Consider the following 22,322-nt stretch of genomic DNA (forward strand, 5'->3'; position numbering starts at 1 on the left):
AGATGTACAAGCTACCAACATTTATACAATTCTACTACATGCAACTTAGACATACCTTCAAAGCCCAGACTAGTGCCTCTGAAGGGCATATGGATTCAAAGGGGTTTATATCCCAAAGCTATAGTACACTGCTTCACCGGTATCTTACACCTGACAGTGAAAATGAAGTGGGAAGTGGACGTAGGCCCACTAGATGAGGACCAGTGGGAGGAGGGCCTACAGGCAGTGACCATTTGCTCCTTGAATGGGACTCAACGGCTGACACAGCTATACACCCTCCTGAGAGTCTACTACACACCTCATAGGCTGCATAATATTGGATGGCTAACCACACCAACATGCTATAAATGCAAGCGGGATCATGGGGACCTGACACATATGCTGTAGCGCTGCCACAAACTACAGATGTACTGGAAGTGGGTGATTGATACCCTGAGCACAATGTTCCAGGTGTCAGTCCCACTAGACCCCAAGCACTGTCTGTTGAACCTTTTAGATAAGCTTGACTGGGAATACCACACCAGAGAAGCCCTTACGAGGACCCTCTTTCTGGCTCGTAAACTGATAATGCTACATTGGAAGTCTGAATCTCTTCCCACTGTCAGAATGGATTACTGCAGTGGGAAATACCATGAGAATGGAAAAAGTTATTTACCAGCATAGGTAGTGCACCATAAAATTTGAAAAACTATGGGGCCCATGTTTGGAGACACCGGAGCTTGCCCCAAAGGATCTGGACAGACTTCTGGGATTGAATGTGGGATAATGTAGACACCTTGATGAATAAACAGATGGAATATGGGTAGGAGGCAAAATCACTCCTGTTGCACAGTGAGGTGGGCTATGGATTTAAGCTGTGCATTCTATGATGATGGTGGCTGCAATGACTATGTAATATTTCCAATGGATATTGGACTGTGTATATATGGTGAATAAGGACTACTGTCAATCTTTAGACTGTATGTACTTAATCTAAAATAAAAATATTTTTTTGGATAAAAAACAATTGAGTGCTGCTTTGCCTTTCACAGGAATACATGAATACAAGGCTTGCTCTAGCTGATGTGGAAAGGTGGGTGGACTGCATCAAAATCTCCACCTTGGCCAATCACAGGAAGCCTCCTATTCATAAATAAAATAGAAAACTGCCTGTGAATGGCTGAGCAGTGCTCAGCCTGACTCGATCTTGTTTCAGGAACCAGATGGGAAGCCCCTGTCCCACTATCCAATAACAGCGCTGTATTCTGCACAATTATTTAGATCCTATATTTGTTCAGCGCTCCCAGTAAGCATATTCGTAAAACAAATTGTTTCAGCCAGGTTGGCCCAAACAAACTACTTGAAGTTCTAGTAAACCTGGGGTTAGGATTTAAGGTTAAGCCAAAAATAATGAAACCCATATACTACCTAGGAAATATTAGGTTTAATTGGAACAAGAATATATATTTTTTTATTCTAATATACTGTAGATGCGTAATGCTGCTAGATTTATAAACAACCGCATTGTACTATGGCTTCATTCACACAGGTGTAAACATTTTATTGATGTTGCATATTTTGTAGAAGAAAAGTTCCTGCGTAATGATCAGTAAAATAGTCGAGTATAGATGCGTTTAAATGCTTAAAGCACATATGTGTACATTGTTTTTTTTATGATACTTTATTTTACGACTTGTAGAGTTAATTTGCACATTTACACATGCATAAGCGTGTGTTCTAAGATGCAGATCTTTGGATTTTGTGTTACAGATATGTAAGCAGCTCCTATTTACACATCTGTGTGAATGGCTCCAATGCCATGCAGTTGTATTCAGAGCCATAATTTAAAAAGAATTATGTTTGCATTTTTTATTGCCAGATGAATGAAGCCTAACTTGTGTAACTTACCTGAACAGCTCTACAGTATACTCTCTCCAAAGTAGACAAAAGCACGGGCGTTCAACTACAATCTTCACTGCACTTTATTGGTTAAAATCTAGGATGTTAATAAATAAAATCTGTTTTTTAATAAAGTGTAACAAAATCATAGTCTAACTGTAGAGCTTTTGTCTGTTTTGAACTGTATGAAAGGCAAACAGAATTTCTACTGAAACTGCCATTTCCACAGGTTACATAACAGAGGTAGCGCAATCCTTGGAGTGCTTTGTGATTCTGTCCAGAGTCACTGATAACTGTTGACTATAAATTGAAAGTAAATAGCACAAAGTGCTATAGTAAAACAAATATATCGATAGATGTGATAATCCGCTAAACACACTCAGAATAACTGATTAGGCCAGCCAGAAATGAAGTAAGCAATTAACGTGTCACATTAGTCAGAAAATGTCAAGGTTTTAGAATTACTCCTTGCCTCCCTTATTTTAGCTGTCTTTGATATGGCACTGTTTTTATATGGCGTGACCATCTTTCCTTGCCTTTTTAGCTTTTGCGCCTTTTTTTTTTTTTATGTTTCGGTGACCTTGTGCTCATAGCTCCTTATTCCTTTACTATTGGTTATCTTTCTTCTTTTGTCAGTGGTGTATGCTACTCGCTTATGTTATTCCCCACCTGCCAGTGTTTTTCTCCTGCAGTTTCCTTGTGTTCCGACTAGGTTTCACAGCTTTAAAAAAAAAAAGGTGTAAACTAAAAACATTTTGTCCCAAAGCCATTATCGTTTCACGTAAACGTTTTCCCTACTTCTGGTGTGATTTCTGCATCATTTTGTCCACTCTACAATTTCCTCTACTGTTCAGTCATTGTGTAGAGCATGTACTTACCAGATTAGATAACTGCTGCACTGACTATAATTGTTACCTCAAAGCTTTCACCCACCAGTCTGTGCCTCCTGATTTCCCTTTTTTGGATTTATCTGTGTAGTTCAGTTTCTCTCCCTTCTGTATCCTTATTTCAGCGCTTGCTTCTCACCCCTCTTCTTTTGCAGTGTCTCTCTTTTTTGCAGTGGCTGACTATCTCTGTAAGAAAAAAGGAAAGGGCCATTGTACAGTAAGTGCTGAAAGAGGGAGCCATCAGAAAACCTAGTAAGTTGAATATGACAAGCTTGAAGCAATGGAGTTAGACTTGCAGATAGTGGTGGTTGAAAGTACTGGAGATGACAACAATTTAGTCTTCACTAAGAGTTATCTTACAAAGGAGGTTAATGCAGCACAAAAACATGGTTTCTTTGAGGAAATTGGTGAGAAAAATACAGACTTGTTCAGCTTTTGACTTAACAGAATATTTTATAGAGCTTACGTTTTACATAACACTTTCATTGTTACTTTCATTATGCCTTTATTAACCTGCAGTTTACTTTTGTGATGGGCTTAGACTGGTGTAAGCTGTGCATAAAAGAAATATAAGAAGAAACGCTTGATTTTTGCATTCTAAAATACTTCATGGTTACAGATATTTCCAATGTGTTTTAGCTGAGAAACTGACATAATTTTCAAGGTGCCTGTAAAGCATGCTTGTGCATTATTTATGTTCTTAAAGATGTTTATTGCTTTGATTGTTGGTCTCATTGATGGGTGTTGATCATTTCTTTAGATCCAGTTCAGAGTTGTGCTTTTTGGCGTTAAATTACATCAAATGTAAATGAATATAATACATTTGATGGCGAACAGTAGAGGAAATCACATAGAGAAAACATTGGAAACATTTCTGTTTTTTTGCATTCAATAAAAATGATTGCAACAGAAACTCTACAAACATAGGACTATTGATCATTGATTGAAGGCATGACAACAAAGTGTGTGCTCAAGGACATCAAGAGATGAGCACAAGGACATTACAAAAAGTCATCAAATCATTCCCAGTAGCAAGGTTCAGAAAACCAAGGCCTAGATATTTCAAGTTGGCAGATGAGAGAGAAACAATCCAAAATGGCCATATCAACAACCCAGCTGCCACCCCAAAACTGCAAAAGCTACTAGGTCCATTCATTAGCCTGAGGAAGTAAGCTAATAAAGGTACTTAGTGTCTGAAAGCCTTGCCATATTTTCTCTGCGATCCATCTAGTGACTAATGCAGTACCAGTCATAACTAGTTTTCCAAAGTAACACATAGCTGTAGTTCATAACACCTCTTAGCATACCCAGCATATTTACCCAGGGCATGACATATATTTAATGAATAAAAAAGATGGGGAGAGAAGAAGCCTAAAAGAGTGAAAAATGTATAGTCTTTTACATTATTGTCATTGGAGAAGTGTCACCTTACGTTAGTGGTCACTGGGAGCTCAACTTAATAGATCAATGGTGTAATTTTATCACTTAATAAAGAAAATGTTCCCCTGCTTTCCCAATTACTTAGCAGGCACCATCAAGTAGTATATCAATCCATCCAAAAACCTGAATTTACCACAGCCTCCTTACTGCTGACACCTAGGGTGAACAGCACCCACCTGCTGTTGCTAAGCCACTAGTTGTGCTGGAAGAGGGAGTGTTTGCAGGTATATAAGTGATAAATATATAGCTTTTATTTCTGTATAGAAGAGACCGTGAAGGGTTGCTATTTGATGGTGATTCAGTATAAAACCCCCACCATACATTCATTTTTTAAATGGGTAGAATACTATTCTAACATATTTATGTGTTTTACATTTAGCCCGAACTCTCTTTTTTTCTCATGCCAGGCGCAAAGCATTTTTAAAAAGAAACGGAAATCTAGCATCCAGGACCATCTCATTAACACATTGGACACCGCCCTCTCACTAACAAAACCAAACAAAGAAAAATCCTGCTTTAGGTTTACAGATCACAATGGAAGGAAACCGAGAGATGTAAGAAACCTAAAGAATATTTCATCCTCAGACTTCAAGCAAATGTGCAGTTTTCAACTTTCGAGGACTAATTCAAAAGAAGGTATTTCGAGTTCCTCTACAAAGTGTAGAGAACATCACTCATTGTTGTTTAGGGTGCCTATGAGTAAATTGGGTCACCTCACCTGTTGGCTCTTCATGAAAAGGCAACTGCATCAATATATTTTGGTTTTATGATTAAACCAACCAATGACGTGCTTCGATGTTTCAAGTGTCTTCTCTGAACTTTAGGGTTGTAGATGCTAATTGACATTTTAACAGAGCAGCACAGACTGTGAGAACACTGACTGACCAAGGAATAGACTGCAACTGGTGACTAGAGAGTAAAACGTATATAGATGGACTTGGGTACCTCAACTAAATTTTAACATGGCATTATCCTGCACAGTCATTATGGCAAGTGTTGACCACAATAGAAAGTCTTGCCCAGTATATTTGAACAAGGTTAGCAGACATATCTGTATAAGGCTTGTGTTAAAAGGAAGTTCCTAAATGAATCCAGGAAACCCAAATATAGCCTTCAGGTATTAGAAATTGTTATAAATAAAGATATCCTTTCCACAGGCATAAATTATGTTAATATGAATAGGATATTAGCTACCCAATTATTACACTAATAATTATACTATTATAATTACACTATTGTAAATGGTAGTGGAGAAGGTGTGTCCTACCCCAGTACACAAAGGTAAAAAGTCCATGTGCATTAAAGCCATAATAGTCCATGGCTTTCATATAAAAAAAAGTGGCAGCAGCCCCATTGATTGAACCAAACTGTCAATCCAATGGAACACAAAGGGGCCCACAACTAAGTGCAGTATTAAAACACACATTTATTAAAAAGTCAGTGGAAACTCATATGTAAAAAGAGTAAGACAGGCTTGTCTGATTTATCTGTGGTCTGATGATGGGCACAAGTCCAGTTCTTCAGCGTGACTGATGTTTCTGCTCCTCACCATGCTCAAAGACCATGAGGGATCGTTACTGGATATAGCAGGGCCAGCGTGGAACAAACTGGGAGTGACATCATCAAGGAGCTGCAGGAAGGGTCATGGTTATGCATTTCATAGTTTACGCTTTTTTTTAAAATCAAATTAGTTACAAATAGTGGAGAGCACCCTAATATAGGAATCAGCGGGGGGGGCGCAAAAGACTATGGTACTGCCCAATTTCAATATCAGCATTAGCCCACCTACCTTAAAAGGGACAGCAAACCTATAAAGACAATGAATCAAATATCAATACTGTGTTTATAAAAACAGGGGATAACACTATAGCTAAAAACTGGACAATGCCATCTTGCACACCTCAAACCACAAATAAATAAAAAAAATGGTTAACTTATATGGTGGAAATGTTACAGCAATTATAAGTAAATTAATATGAAGAAATACTCTACCTTCTCTTCAGATTGTTTAAATCTTTCATCTTTTTACTAGAGAATATGGAAAATGCAGAGAAAATGAACCCATAAAAACTAAAATAGTATATAGGCATAGAATCTGAAGGTAAGTATAAGACACAGGTTTACCATCAAAATATAAACTGCATAATAACTAGAGGCATAGAAAATTAAGGCATCACAGCTAAAACAACCACGTCACTACACGTTAGTACGTGTAATGAATCAGTGATTTTAATCAAATTGTATAGAATCAAACCCCTAGTTCGTGCTTAGGGACCAACTTAAATAAGCTTGGTTCATGATCGATGGTGTGGTCTGTGTGTTATGAGCAAGGTCATGCATGACTGTAATGCGTCACATACCATGGGTAACAAGTCGCTCACATGACCCTAGCTATATTAACTTATTTCAGTTGGACCCTATGTATTAGGCCTCATGCACACGGACGTTTTTACAGCCGCTTTTTTGAGCGTTTTTTGCAGCTTAAAAACGCCTGTCCATGTTAGTCTATGGCTTCATGCCCACATAGGCGTTTTTGTGCTGCAAATGGCATAGGCATTTTTAAGCTGTAAAAAAAACCCAGGACCAGTGCGTTCCGTGGTGCGGAGCTCGAGCTGTAAAAACGCAAATCGCGGGAAAATGCGCATAAACGCGCAACATATTTTCTTTGTTTTCTGAGTGCTATAGCCAAGAGATGTGTTTCTTTAAACATGCTACTTAATGCTAACGCTAAAAAATGCGCAAAAACGCCAATGCAAAACGCGGTAAAAATCGCGTTTTTAACGCCGATTTTTCCAGGCGTCGGAGCTAGCTTTGCAGCCAGTTTTTTAAAACGTCCGTGTGCATGAGCACTTAGTAGTGTGAATTTGCATAAATTATTAGCTGCCTTAGCGCATTGCACGCTGTTGTACATGTGTGACAGAAAAGCATGGCACATGGTTGTAAGAGCGTGGGAACACACACATATATTCTCATTTACAACTCACTGTGGCTAGTGGTCATGCAAGTGGCAGTTACCCATGGTATGTGATACATGATCGCGCTTATAACACAGGGCACACACCGTCGCTCGTTAACAAGCTTATTTAGGTTGGCCCCCAAGCTCCAACTAGTGGTATGAATCTCTACAATTGCATTAAAATCACTGTGACACATTACACATTGCAGTGATATAGTTGTTCTAGTTGTAATGCTTTTGTTTTTGATGCCTTTGGTTATTATGCTGTTTGTTTTCATGGTACACCTGTGTCTTATACTTACCTTCAGATTCTATGCTTATGCACTATTTTTGTTTTCGTATTTTTTCTGTATTTTCCATATTCATTTACTTATTCGTGCTTCTATTTTACATACATGATTGTCTATAATCACTGTTAAATTCCACCATTCAATATGTGTGCAATATGGCATTGTCCAGTTTTTAGTTTTAGTGTTATCCCTGTTTTTCTCAACACTGTATTGTTGTTCATTGTCTTTATAAATGCACTGTCTCCTTTAAGGTAGGCGGGTTGCTGTTGATATTGAGCAAGGTACCATCATCCTTTGAGACCTTGCCCCCTGCTCTCCATAGTATTTAACAGGTTTTATAAAGAAGCGGGAGTTTTGAAATACATTATCACACCCCTTCCAGCGGCATCCAGTTTCATTCCACGCTGGCCTTGCTACTTCCGGCTACAACCCCCTTCCCCATGACCTTTGAGCATGGTGAGGAGCAGAAGCATCAGTCCAGTCAGAGAATCTGACTTTCACTCACCATCAGACCACAGATAAAATCAGACATGCCTGCCTTTCTCTTTTTACAGTTTTTTTTTAGTTGCTCGTTGACTTTTTTTTAATAAATGTGTTTTTTTTTTTTTACCGCACTTAGTTGGTGCTTCCTTGTGTTCCTTTTTCATGTACTATAAATGCTTCTGGATCTAGTGCTGTGTAGAATATGCCATAAATTATCTGGAAAATTAGAATGTAAAGGATGGATATTGCCACTGTCTACAGTCTATACATTTAAAGTTTTAAATAAAGTGATTTTTATATGGATATTATACAGTTGTGCTCATAATTTTACATACACTGGCAGAATTTGATTTCTTGGCCATTTTTCAGAGAATATGAATGATAAAACAAAAAATTCTTTCACTCATGATTAGTGTTTGGCTGAAACTATTTGCTATTGTTATGGGAACTATTTCTGATTGGGACTCTAAAAACAGAAGTTAATACTGCAATTGTAGGAACAGATTCACAGGACGCAATCACGGTTTTAAAAATGTCCGTTCAGTGCCAAAATTTATTATTGCATGTTATTTTATACATAGATAAGAAAGGGGTGGTGTGAGATGTTGTTAAAAACTAACAAATAGAAATATGTTATTAAAAGCTAGCGAATAAAACAATTGCAAAAGTAAAACCTTGAGAGGTGGGGGGGAGGGGGGTGTAAGAGATAGAGAGAGCTTCTGGTGAAGGTTATAGAACACATTTCAACAGCGTGAATAAAATGGAGTCTCTGGTGCTTGATTGAACAATACAGTGAAAGTCTATATCATTTATCAATCAACTGTGTTTACTCTTTTTAAAATGTAATCGTAACAGAAACTACCCAAATGACCCTGATCAAAAGTTTACACATCCTGGTGATTTTGGCCTGATAACATGCACACGAGTTGACACAAAGGGGTTTGAATGGCTATTAAAGGTAATCATCCAAAGAATTGAGAATGCCAATCAGCAGTGTTCAAAGTCTAATCAAGAAGTAAAAAATGAGAGGTTCTGTTGAAACCAAACCACAGTCAGGTGGACCAACTAAACTTTCAGCCACAACTGCCAGGAAAATTGTTCAGGATGCAAAGAAAAACCCACAAATAACTTCAGGTGAAATACAGGACTCTCCAATAACATGTGGTGTGGCTGTTTCAAGATGCACAATAAGGAGGCACTTGAAGAAAGATGAGCTGCATGGTCGAGTCGCCAGAAGAAAGTCATTACTACACAAATGCCAAAAAGTATCCCACTTACAATACGCCAAACAGCACAGAGACAAGCCTCAAATCTTCTGGCACAAAGTAATTTGGAGTGATGAGACAAAAATTTAGCTTTTTGGCCAGAACCATAAATGCCACATTTGGAGAGGAGTCAACAGGGCCTATGATGAAAGGTACACCATTCCTACTGTGAAACACGGAGGTGGATTGCTGATGTTTTGGGGATGTGTAAGCTACAAAGGCATAGGAAATTTGGTCAAAATTGATGGCAAGATGAATGCAGCATGTTATTACAAAATACTGGAGCAACATTTGCATTCATCAGCCAGGAAGCTGCGCATGGGACATACTTGGACATTCCAACATGACAATGATGCAAAACACAAGGCCAAGTCGACCTATCATTGGCTACAGCAGAATAAAGTAAATGTTCTGGAGTGGCCATCCCAGTCTCTTGACCTCAATATCATTGAGCCACTCTGGGGAGATCTCAAACGTGTAGCTCATGCAAGACAGCCCAAGAATTTACAACTGGAGGCTTTTTTGCCAAGAGGCATGGGTAGCTTTACCATCTGAGAAGATAAAGAGCCTCATCCACAAATACCACAAAAGATCTAATTCTGCCATTGATGTTAAAGGGGGCAATGCACGGTATTAAGAACTGGGGCATGTAAACGTTTGATCAGGGTCATTTGGGTAGTTTTTGTTGTGATTATGATTTAAAGAGTAAACACAGTGGAGTGATAAAAAATGGCTTTAGCCAAACACTAATCATGAGTGAAAGAAAAGTTTTTTTTGTGTGATCATTCATATTCTCTGAAAAATGGCCAAGAAATCATAAATTCGGCAATTTCTAATGTCAACTTATGAGCATAACTGTACATAACTGTTTTTTGTTTTGTTTTTTTCAGTATGATGCATTGCCAAAAATGTATCTGAAACTTGATTTGTGGCTCATGCCTGCTTATTTGTTAAGCAAATACAAAATTTCCTTCGCCCTAAACTCCATGCAGTGAAAAAATAAATTGTGCAGAATCAATCCAAAAGTGTATAATCAATTCTAAGTACATAAACCATGCATTAAAATGGGGCCCTGTTCAAAGAAGTGCAAAAAGAGAAAACGATGTAAAACAAATTATATTTGCACAGACATTGCAATTCTCTGACTGCTCCTAATGATGTATATTTAGAGGAAGAGCTCTGGGTAGGGCTTGCGTACTGTGACATAAGTATGCTGAGAGGAGGCCACTCGCAGCACATGTGGTGTGGTGCTTGATTCATGTCTTAGCTGTCAGAGCCTTAGTTTTGGATGGAGCAATTGGTTTGTGATTACTGCTGGACTGTTTTTAATGTGGCTTTTTAATAAGGAAGTTATTTCTTTATCATACATCACAGGACACAGAGCATATTCATATCCGTTCTGATAGGGTTATGCTGCTACCTTCAGGTGTTTGGCAAAAAAAAAGACAGGACATCTCATCCCAGGCATAACCTCGCCACGTTGGGGAAGGTTTTTGTTTTTTTGCTAGTGTCTTGGTAATGATTATGTCTCTGCATAAAAGTATAGCTTGCTTCTCAATGGCTCTGACTGTAAATAAAGTAGTTGTAAAGGCAGAAGGTTTTTTTTTTTTTTTTTTTTTGCAAATATAAGTTTATTCAAGGTTTTCACATATATGGGGTAGAGCCCCCAGGAGAAAAAAAAAGAATGACAATGAAGGTCGCAGCCTCCACAATGTGCAGCATAGTAACAGGAAATGCGACTATCAGCTACATAATGCACCGTAAATATGTAATCGACCTCATCAGGAGTCCCCCCTCTGCCAAGGCCGGCCAGGGGGTCCACAAATATACCAAGTACAGTGAATAACTCAAGGTCTAGATCCAGAGGCCAAACTCGCGGCCACTGTAGATAGTTATTAGGTCGCATACATAAGGAAAAGTTTTGCAACGGTGCACAAACATAAGAAAAAGAAAAGAGGGGGGGAAGATGAGAAAAGCAGAAAAAGATGGGGGGGGATGATGTAGAGGAAAGAAATAATGAAAAGAGGGGGTGGAGGATTTAAGGAAAAGAAGGATGAGGGAAGGAGGGGCAAGGAAAAGATTAGGGAAGGGAAACGGAGGAAATTCGGAGTCCCCCGTATGAACGCCAGTCAGCCCCCCTGACTCCCCCTAGTGCCCTAAAAGGGCTCTGCCTTCTGTCGAGTACACAAACACATTCCAGAGTGACCATGTTTTCCGGTAAACTTCCTGCCTATCCTGAGCAGTCAGTATCAAATCCTCCATTTTGTTAATTTCTTCCACCCTCCGCAACCACATGGCCACGGAAGGGGAAGTTTGTTGTTTCCAGAGCAGAGGGATACAAGATTTGGCCGCGTTGGTGAGATGGCGCAAGATTGACCGCGCATATCTCCTAGGGGGCAAGTCCGATAAATGTAAGAGGAAGAAGGCTGGGTCATTTGGAACTTGCCATTCTGTGAACTTTTGGACAATATTTCGGACTGCAGTCCAAAAGTCCAAGAGCTTGGGACAGGACCAAAAAACATGTATGAGCGTACCCCTATCTTCCCCGCAACGCCAGCAATGTGCCGGTGTGTCCGGAAAAACAAGGTGGAGGCGGCTAGGGGTCAGGTACCATCTTGTGAGGATTTTATAATTCAACTCCTGTGTTTTGGTGCATAATGAGGATTTCAGGGTAAACCGTAGAACCTGCGTAATCTGTGCGGGTGTGAAGGTGCAGCCCAGGTCCCTCTCCCATTTCGCAAGACTAGAGATCCGGTGCGTTGGCGGCGGCGTATTCAGGAGCACATACATTTGAGAAAGGAGTCGGGGGATAGGTTCTGTGCCAGAGAAGTACTCTTCAAATACCGTCAGCGATCTAGAATGAGCCAAGGGGCTCGGGATGGATTGGAGGAAGTGATGCAGACGCGCGGCATCCCAAAAATCTAAACCGTAGGGACCCCTGCGGTCCATAAGGGCACCAATAGAAACCCAGCCGTCGCACGCTACAAACTGAGACGCCTTAGTAAGGTCGGAGTCACGTAATCGACGAAACTGCGTCGACGGTAGGCCCGGCAGAAATCTAGGATTACCTAGAATCGGTGTCTGGGGGGACGACGCGGTCGTTAGGGAGCGTTGAAGCGCCGCCCTCTCACTCTGATACAGGGTGTTGCCTATAAGCGGATGGGTCTTCACTTCCCTCGGCAGCGCCGCCCTGCACCATAGGGCAGACTTCAGTGGGACCGGACACTGATGTTGTTCTATCTGGGCCCACAATTTAGTGGGAAGGTTGCGGGCCCAATCAAGCACCCTACTCAAATGGGAGGCACTATAATACTGTCGTACGTCTGGTAACGCCACACCTCCGTGTCGTTTTGAAAGAGATAATTGGGAACGCGGTATGCGAGGCTGCTTCTGTGCCCATACAAAGCGGGTAAATAGCGCCTGTACCTGTTTAAAATAAACAGGGGGGATTTTGACTGGCAAAGTCTGAAATAAATACAGAAATTTTGGCAATATGCACATTTTAAGTAGATTACATCTGCCGAACCAAGAATGGGTCCCCTTCTGCCATGAGTCCAGAAGCAGCCGCGTCTTAGTCAGCAAAGGGGGAAAATTGCATGCGTAAAGGTCTGTAAGGTCCGGAGGAATAGTAGTGCCTAGGTAGGTCAGGGCGGTCGGAGTCCACTTGAATGGAAAGCTGGATTGCAGAGCAGTGAGCAACCGTGGCGGGAGCAACATCCCCATGGCTTCCGATTTTGTTAAAGTTGATTTTCAAATTGGACAACTTCCCATATATCTCAAATTCCTTGAGTAAATTGGGTAAGGAAATACCTGGGTTAGTCAACGTGAATAGCATATCGTCGGCGTAAGCCGATATTTTGTGTTGCACACCCCCCACGGCTACTCCCTGTATATCCGGGTTCAGGCGGACCGTGGCCAAAAAAGGCTCTAGAGTCAATGCGAACAGGAGAGGAGACAGTGGGCAACCCTGTCGTGTCCCGTTAGTGATTGATAAAGGGTTCGACAGTGCCCCATTAACCTTCACTTGGGCCGTCGGCGTGGAATACACCCCAGAGATACGCGCTATCATCCTGTCGCCCAGCCCTACATGCCGGAGTACCGCAAACATAAATGGCCAGTTTACACGGTCAAAAGCCTTTTCAGCATCTGTGTTTAAAAGTACGCACGGCAATCCCGCCCTCCGCACCACATGAATCAGATTTAGCACCTTCGTGGTCCCGTCTCTGGCCTCACGGGACGGAATAAATCCAACCTGATCTAGATGAATCAGTTGCTGGAGCTGGCCTGCTAGCCTTGTAGCCAAAATCTTGGTGTAGATTTTGAAGTCTAAATTTAGGAGAGAAATCGGCCGATAACTGCCGCATCATGTCGGGTCCTTCCCCTCCTTGTGAATCACCGAGATATGAGCGGCCAACGAGTCCCTAGTAAACTCCCCGCCTTCCCCTATTGCGTTGAACAGAGCAAGCATGGGCTGCCCCAGCAGGTCTAACAGGCGTTTGTAGTATTGCAATGTATAACCGTCTGGACCCGGGGCCTTCCCTGGCTTCATGGTCCCTATAGCTTTATGAATTTCCGCTAAAGTGATGGGGGACTCCAGATCCTCCCTCGCCGTCGGGGACAAGGAGGGCATTTGAGATTTTCCCAAGTAGTCAGCCAGGACGGTTGGGGGCATGGGGGAAGTACGTAGGTTGTAAAGGTCTGAGTAAAAATTCCTAAATTCACTAGTGATTTGCATGGGTAGATGGACTCTCCGACCTCCCGTCGCCCCGACATGAGGAACATACGTCAGAAGCCTACGTTCCTTGACCAGCCTTGCCAGGAGCTTCCCGCATTTGTCGCCGGATTCATAGGTCATCCTACGGCAAGATTGGATGGCCGCTTTAGCCCTAAAATGTAGTAAGTCCGTAATCTGCTTTCTGAGCACCAGTAGGTCAGTTTCAGAAAGTTGGGAGGGAGCGTGTTTGTGTCTGGCCTCTACGACGCGTAGCTGTCCCAGAAGCTGGTTCAGCTGTTCAGCGCGTTCCCGTTTGATCCGTGCGCCGTGCCGTATCAGAACCCCCCGCACCACCGTTTTGTGGGCCTCCCACAGAACACCCGGGGAACAGTCCGGAAGGTCATTTTCCTGGAAATAACAGCGCAGCGTTTTGGTGACATCATCCAGGACTTCCGGGGTCTGTAGGAGACTTTCGTTGAGCCGCCAAAATCTATTCGTCAGGGAGGGAGCGTCAGTCAGTCTGTATGTAAGGAAAATCGGCGCATGATCCGACCAAGTCCTGTCTCCTATGGAAGAACATTCAACCGCGTGTAATTGGGAGTGGGGAATTAGAAAGTAGTCGATTCGGGTATAAAGCTTATGCATGGGGGAGTAAAACGTGTAGTCTCTCTCTCCCGAATGTTGTAGCCTCCAGATATCTATAAGTTGTGAGTCATGCAGTGTCCGCGCAATGCGTTTAAGCTGAGCAATCGGCAAGGACGTCCGGCCGGACGACGTGTCTGCAGAGGGGATCAACGGGACGTTAAAATCTCCTCCGAGTATCAATTGCCCAACCTTAAATTCCTGCAGTTTTTCCATGGTCCTCTCCAGAAAAGTGGCTTGGAGTTCGTTAGGAGCGTATACAGCCGCCAAAGTCACCTGTACTTGACCAATAAGCCCCTTGAGGAACACAAATCTGCCCGAGGGATCCAACAAGGATCCCTGGCAGCGCCACGGAAGTCCACTAGAGAGGAGTATGGAAACCCCCTTGGATCTAGCTAGCGGGTTAGTGGAGTGATATGTCCATTGGAAGTGTCTATTACGTAGGTATGGCAGTGCAGTTGGTTTAAAATGGGTCTCTTGTATAAAGGCAATATCAGCATGCAATCTTTTCAAGTCAGCTAAAAGCATGCGGCGTTTCTCAGGCGTATTTAGGCCCTTCGCGTTGAGCGACAGGACCTTCACACGTGACACTGCCATGTAGCAATCGGGGGGACCACCGAATCAGAGAGAAGGGGGAGGGATGGGGCAGAGAGAGAGGGGGGGGTACACAGGGAAGGGTAGACGGGGATGACAAAAGAGGGGGGAGGAAGAGTGTAGAAAGGGTCAGAGCGGGGGGGAAAGAGGGGGAGGGGGAGAGGATCCGAAAAGCGGAATGTAGCGAGCAAGAACAAAAACAAAGAGAGTAGAGATAGGACCAAAGAGGTCAGAGACAGCAATTGATTAGAAGAAAGAGGGAAGAGAAGAAGGCGGTAACAGAGCAGGGAAGAGAGAAACAAAGATACAAAAAACAGTACCTCGGGAGTGGGCCTAGTGCCCTTTGCTCCCTAGAAAACAAGTAGAAGCATATAATGGCCCCGGGGGGACTAACCGTGACCCCCGGAGCAATATGCCGGCCTATGGGTGGGGACGAAACTGACAGGAAACCAGAGATCCAGCTCCACAGGCCCGTCCCCCGCCTCTCAGAAGTCATAAATGCCACATTCAACATGAGTTTAAACAGTAGAGAATTAAAGAACTAAACCACAGGTTAACAGTTTAAGTAAACAGACTAAGCACGTATCAAGACAGCTGAACAACTAGCAGCCCCGATAGGATTGGCAGCAGGTCGCAGCACATCCGGGCAGGGCAACCAGAAGCCCCCCCGGCTGCGTACAACCACCGCCCCCCCCCCCAAGTCCTCCCGCCCACCCCCCCCCCGCGGGGCACTCGCGCAGGAACAGTCCCCCCCACACCGCGGGAATACAGCGTAGGTCCCCCAGGAAAAAGTGCAAATAATATGTGTCAAGTAAACCCCATGTCTGTTACATAATACACAGAAACCTAACAAAGAAAAATGTAAAGCCTGGGGTCAAGCAGGGAAAACACCAACCCTCCTCCCGCCCCATAAAAAACTCCGCAGCTAGGTCCCAGAAGCAGTCAGAACAGCTTGTGAATCGTGTAGCAAAAATCCAGAGTCTACAATGGGCAGTGCCCCTCTGCTAGGAACCTGCAAGCTGCTGGGCATCACACCATGGGCGGCTTCAGAGGCGTCGGACGTCCATGTAACCTGCTCTCCGACACTAGAGAAGAGCCGGCATAAGGTGCGCCATCCCCATGGGGTGTATGTACTGGGGAGGCTCCCCAAACGTCACCTGAATGCGGGGAGATCGACTCGCCAACAGCACGGGGGCAACCAGAGGGGGGGGAGGGGAGGCACCAGCCATCCAGTCCACAGTTACAGTTCAAAAAATTCACAAAGCAGGGACAAGCAGTGATGGCGACTTCCACCCCGGGATCCAGGAGCAGGGGAAAAAAAAAAAAAAAAGAGGGGGGGGGGACGGCAGCAGACAAAAAAACACAAAATGAGAGATACCTCAGAGCTCACGGGGTCCCTCTCCGGAGTGTTCCCTGGGTCTGCGACGCTGTCGCTGCTGTCTGGGCGGCCGATCACCACTGCCGCCACGATGTGAGTCCGGTCCCGGTCCCTGCGAGCGGGGTAGAGCTGCCAGCCAGTTCGGGACTGCGATAGGCTCCGTATCCAGGAACCTAAACAGGGCAGGTAGAGAGTCCACAGCCCGCAGAGTGAAGGCACGTTGGTCCTTGCGGAAGGTAACGGATAGTGGGTAGCCCCAGCGATACGTTGCCCCGCAGCGTCGTGCAAGATCCAGCAGGGGCTTCATGATGGCACGTCTCTGGAGGGTGGCACGGGAGATGTCCGTCAGAATCCGCACCTCCGCACCATCGAACTCCAAAGTAGGGGCCTCCCAGGATTTCCGCAATACCTCCTCTTTGAGACCATAATGGTGCAGGCGGCATACTACATCTCGCGGCCTGGTGAGATCTGCAGACCTGGGTCCCAGCGCACGATGGATCCTGTCGAACTCCAGGCGGGAAGGGAGGTCCACTCCAGGAATGCTGCGGAAGATCGCAGCAACAGTGTCCGCAAGATCCTCAGATCCCGTCGCTTCAGGCAGCCCCCGCAGCCGCAGGTTGCTTCTGCGGCTGCGGTCCTCCATTTCTTCCAGGCGTAACTGCTGGGTGAGTAGCATGTCCATGGTCGCCGCCTGAGAGGCATCCAGAGCCTCCACCCGATGGTCCAAGGCCGAGAGGGAATGCTCCCCTCCCGCAACTCTAGCGGACAGGTCCCTCACCTCACCCCTGACAAGCGCTATTTCCTTGCGGTGAGTTTCTTCCACTCTGTCAATCAGGGCGGTGATGTCCGCTCTCGTAGGGAGAGCCTGTAAGAGTAGACGGAGGTCCGCATCCGGCTGTGGTGCCGGTCGGGGGGTCTCCACAGCGTCCAGGGCATTCCGAGGCGCTTTAGGTGTCCCCATGTGTGGGGCGAGGAAGGAAGCCTGAGAAGCCTCCGAATCCAAGTCCGGAGAGGAACAGGTCGCCCTATCAGTCTCCAAGTGGGCGTGCTCCGGCGCCATGTTGGAATCCGAGGAGCGGTGTTGAGACAGGTGGAAAAGCCGCTCTATATCGCTCGTATGCGCTGCCGGAGTCGGCGGTCGAGTAGTTTTGCCGGTTTTGTGTAAGTTCTTCTTCTTTGAAGCGGGCATAGTGCGGGTCAGCAGGAAGAGTAGTCCGTAGAGGCGAGAGACGGCCGGGAGCTCAGGCAGTGCACGTCTCTATCCTTCCATGTTCAGGCCACGCCCCCCAGAAGGTTTTTTACCTTCTCTACTGTATCTGAGCTCTCTAGGTGCTCGCTCGTTATTGGCTCAGATACATCAATGGGAGCTATTAGTTCTTGCTGCTGTCAATCAGAGCCAGTGACGATGGAGCATGGCCGTGACGTGCTCTGTGTGTCTTATGGACACACAGAGCAGGGCTCAGGAGCAAGCACGCATAAGTGACCCCATAACTTGCTGTTGGGGGGGGGGGGGACCAAGAATAGGAGGATCAGGGCTGTTATGTGCAAAACTATTACACAGAGCAGGTACAGTGGATGTAAAAAGACTACACACCCCTGTTAAAATGTCAGGTTTCTGTAATGTAAAAGAATGAGACAAAGATAAATAATTTCAGAACTTTTTCCACCTTTTTAATGTGACTTATAAACTGTACAACTCAGTTAAACAATAAACTGACATTTTTTAGGTGGAGGGAAGTACAAATAAAAAAATATGGCACATCTTGACTTGGCAATGTTTGCCCCCTCTTCTTTTCAAAAACCCTCCAAATCTGTCAGGTTGCAAGGGTATCTTCTGTGCACAGCCTCAGATTTTCAATTGGATTCAGGTCTGGGCTCTGGACGGGCCAGTCAAAAACATTATGCTTCTGGTAATGCCATTACTTTGTTGATTTGGATGAATGCTTTGGGTCATTGTCATGCTGAAAAATGAAGGTCCTCTTCATGTCCCGCTTTCTAGCAGAACCCTGAAGGTTTTGTGCCCATATTGACTGGTATTTGGAACTGGTCATAATTCCCTCTACCTTGACTATGGTCTCTGTTCCAGCTGATAAAAAAACAGCCCCAAAGCATGATGCTGCCATCACCATGCTTCACTGTGGATGTGGTGTTCTTTTGGTGATGTGCAGTGTTGTTTTTGCGTAAAACATATCTTTTGAAATTATGACCAAAAAGTTCAACCTTGGTTTCATCAGACCAGAACACATTTTCCCACATGCTTTTTTGTGAGAGGTCAGGTGTGTTTTTGCAAAATTTAGCCGGGCTTGAATGTTCTTTGTAAGAAAAGTCTTCCGTTTTGCCACTCTACCCCATAGCCCAGACATTTGAAGAATACGGGAGCTTGTTGTCACATGTACCACATAGCCAGTCCTTGCCAGATATTCCTGAAGCTCCTTTAATGTTGCTGTAGGCCTCTTGGCAGCCTCCCCGATCATTTTTCTTCTTGTCTTTTCATCAATTTTGGAGTCCAATTCTCAGTAATGTCACTGTTTGTGCCATATTTTCTCTACTTGATGACTGTCTTTACTGTGTTCCATGGTATATCTACTGCATTGTAAATTCTTTTGTACCCTTCTCCTGACTGATGCCTTTTAACAACGAGATCCCTCTGATGCTTTGGAAGCTCTCTGCGGATCATGGCTTTTGATGTAGGATGCGACTTAGAAAGTGTCAGGAAAAACCTACCAGGAACAGCTGAACTACATTTAGGGTTAATCAGAGGCACTTTAAATGATCGTAGGTATGTACTGACTCCTATTTAACATGAGTTGAATGGGATTGCTTAAATCTGAACACAGGTACAAGAGGGTGTGCAGCCACATTATTATTAGTTTTTTATATTTACTCCCCCTCCCCCCACTAAAAGATTTCAGTTCATTTATTTCAGTTTATTTTTCAATTGAGATGTACAGGTTATAGGTCACATTAAAGGTAGAAACAGTTCCTAAATTATTTGTTTGTCTCATTTTTCTTACATCACAGAAACTTGACAATTTAACAGGGGTGTGTAGACTTTTTTTTATAGCCACTGGACGTATGACAGGTTTCAAAAAAAACAAAAAACTTTTACAATTACCTGAAGAGACTGGCTCCTCCAGATCAGCTCAGCTTTTTAACGCTCAGAAGAATGGTATCTGAACCCCTCTGCTGTACACACTGAGACAGCTTGTAACTTTGTCAGTTGTCGCTGGACTTTGCAAAATGAGACCCTGTGCAAGGATCTATTGCCTTGCAGACTGTTAGGATCCTATACAGGTCCAGGGCAGTAATCCCCTGCTGGGCAGTCGAATCTTTGAAGGCCCTTAGACACAGAACCCACTGTGATATATGAAGATTGGACTCTAGGAGATCCTACAGCATGGCCTGGTGTCCTCCTGGGGCAGGACATGATTAGTCTGCCTCTGGTATGCATTTAATTTACATTTATTTCTTACTGACTTATTTAGTACTTGTACTGTAGCTTCCCAGGCTGCCCCAAGTGCTACATAGCTGTAGTGGAGCTTAGGGATGGTCTGGGAGGCTCTAAGCAGGGATCAGAGTATTTCTCTGTCCCCTGCTTTCACTTGGATACATGCTGGGCCACACACATACACTGTAGGGCTGCAACATCACGAGTTGGCAGAGTGCTCTGGCGGCAACCATCTTTACTGAACATGTGCAATAGCAAAGGACAGGGGAATGCTCTATTTGTACACTTCCTAGAGCAGTGCCTCAAGTCAGAGTATACTTGTGAGACTACAGGTCACTACAGAACACTGTGGGACTATAGGTCAAAACATAGCATTTCTTGATGGACTAAAAGTTGCAGCACAGCCTCCTCTTGTGAGACTACAGGTCACAGCAAGCTTTGACACCACACTATTATTCCTGTGGGTGGAGAGGGGGGGCACTGGGAGATTTAATGTGACTTCCTGGGCACCTTTTTCTAGTTCCTTTTGTGACAAGGGAGTACAGCAGCAGGACACTGGGGTACAGCAGCAGCTTTCCAGAATACTTGCCAGCTTGTACCATCTTGGCCACAAACAGAAGCGTTACCCCTCTTTATGCCCCTCTTTATTAATGGAAGAGAAATAAGTGGAGGATGAGGTAGAGGAAGAGTATGTTCTGGTAGAAGGGGATGCAGAAAAATCCTCATCTGAGTAGTCTATTCTGAAAAAAACAGGATCAGTATTTCTCAGACCCAAAAGGCCTTTGAGTTCTCTCATGGAAGTTGTCTAGATTATCTTGGAATTACTGCTTCCAAAGTCCTCTATTCCAAAGGTTATAAGATTTTAATCATGGCGTTTGTCCTGCCAAAAGGGCTCACTCGACAACACCCCAGCAACTTTTGCATCTTAAGTCTTATTCCAACACATGCACAAAATATGGCTGTAGTACTGGTCAATGGATTTGCCCTTTAATAAACGTGTAACATCTACTCTTTTGGGGGGCAATGCTTGTTTGATTTGGATGATTACATCCAGGTGGTGTATTCTGTTGCTGGTTTAAAAGAAGGTGAAGTGTATGGTTCAAAAAAATAAATAAAAATGGTGCTCCTTCCACTTAAAAAAAAAAAAAAAAGGAATTCCAATCGCCAGTCTCAGGCCTTAGTCAAATTTTCATGTTATTTGTCAAGCTTACAATTTGAAGGGACTAATTCTGCACATTTTATAATTATTCACTTTATTGGATGGATTATTGATGCATTGATTTATGCATCTTTATTGATCTATACAGCACTTTTTACACAAATTTAAATTTTTAGTTTATATATTCACGGTTTGTTACATTATAAAGGCAGGCAGCATCATTTGCTTTATTTTCATCATAAAACCTAAGAAAATGTGTAAAAAAATTTTTTAATCCACATTATGATTACAGATACGGATACGGATGAAGATGAAAATATTTTAAGGAATGAGTGGTCTTCTCAGTCCAGGCCACAATCATACAGTATGTGCAGTATGTTGTCCCGCAAAATGAAGAATTTTGAGCGTTCGCCATCCCCGGAAAGGATTTCTTCATTCTATAGAACTGGCAAACATAAGTCAGTCAGCAGAAATAAGCAGTTTCATTTGCTGTTAATGGATCGCGAGGCGGGGTTCTCATTCAGTGATTCAACGGAGGACTCATTTGACCAAGGTTATTAGTTTCACAAAGCAAACATTTTAGTTCCTAATGAAATCAAGAAACTTCTGCTATCACAGTTGTCTATGGATGGCTGTCTGTCTGTTGTGCTGCTTCAACTGCTTTACTTTTATTTATTTATTTTTTTAACCTTTTCCTATTTTGGCTCTTTGTGCGAGCTGTTCAGTCTTCCATCAGTCTGCCCTATTGCTTTTTTTTTTTTTTTTTTTTTGATAATACGTGGCATGAAACATGCATCTGAAAATGTTTTGTACTACAATAACACATGGGTGTGATTTGTTGTATCGTAAAGTTTTATTAAATTAAAAAAAAAAAAAAAAATTAAATTTTTAACAAAAATTGTGTACTTTGTGTCTCCTGTGATGCATTCTAAATTGTTAATATAGGTCTGGCTTCTATTCATTCTGCTTCTCCTTATCTTGTACCTTTTGCATCACTCCAAGGATTACCATATTGCTGATAAAGTCTTGCAGTGTTCATTGTTCAACTATCCCTCATTTAAGATAAATGTGCTGTGTGTGTGTGTGTGTGTGTGTGTGTGTGTATCTGTTTAGATTTATCTGTCTTTCTCTATATAGTTCCTCTATCTAGTGTGTGTATGTGTAGTTTTATAAAAAATTAATAAAAAA

The 22,322-nt window shown here is 43.3% G+C and overlaps 1 protein-coding gene across 1 annotated transcript in view; it reads left to right on the top strand.

The window, feature by feature from the left end:
- TNRC18 (trinucleotide repeat containing 18) overlaps positions 1-22,322 on the top strand; it is a 392,145-nt gene that overhangs the window by 224,420 nt on the left and 145,403 nt on the right. Inside the window, 2 exon segments of the mRNA XM_077448715.1 lie at positions 4,613-4,841; positions 21,427-21,687. Coding sequence (XP_077304841.1) covers positions 4,613-4,841; positions 21,427-21,687 — 490 coding nt within the window.

The sequence above is a fragment of the Lithobates pipiens genome, unplaced genomic scaffold, assembly GCF_037356315.1.
Source record: "Lithobates pipiens isolate NorthernLeopardFrog02 unplaced genomic scaffold, aLitPip1_a1.2 Scaffold_22, whole genome shotgun sequence".
In the NCBI taxonomy this organism is placed as follows: domain Eukaryota; kingdom Metazoa; phylum Chordata; class Amphibia; order Anura; family Ranidae; genus Lithobates; species Lithobates pipiens.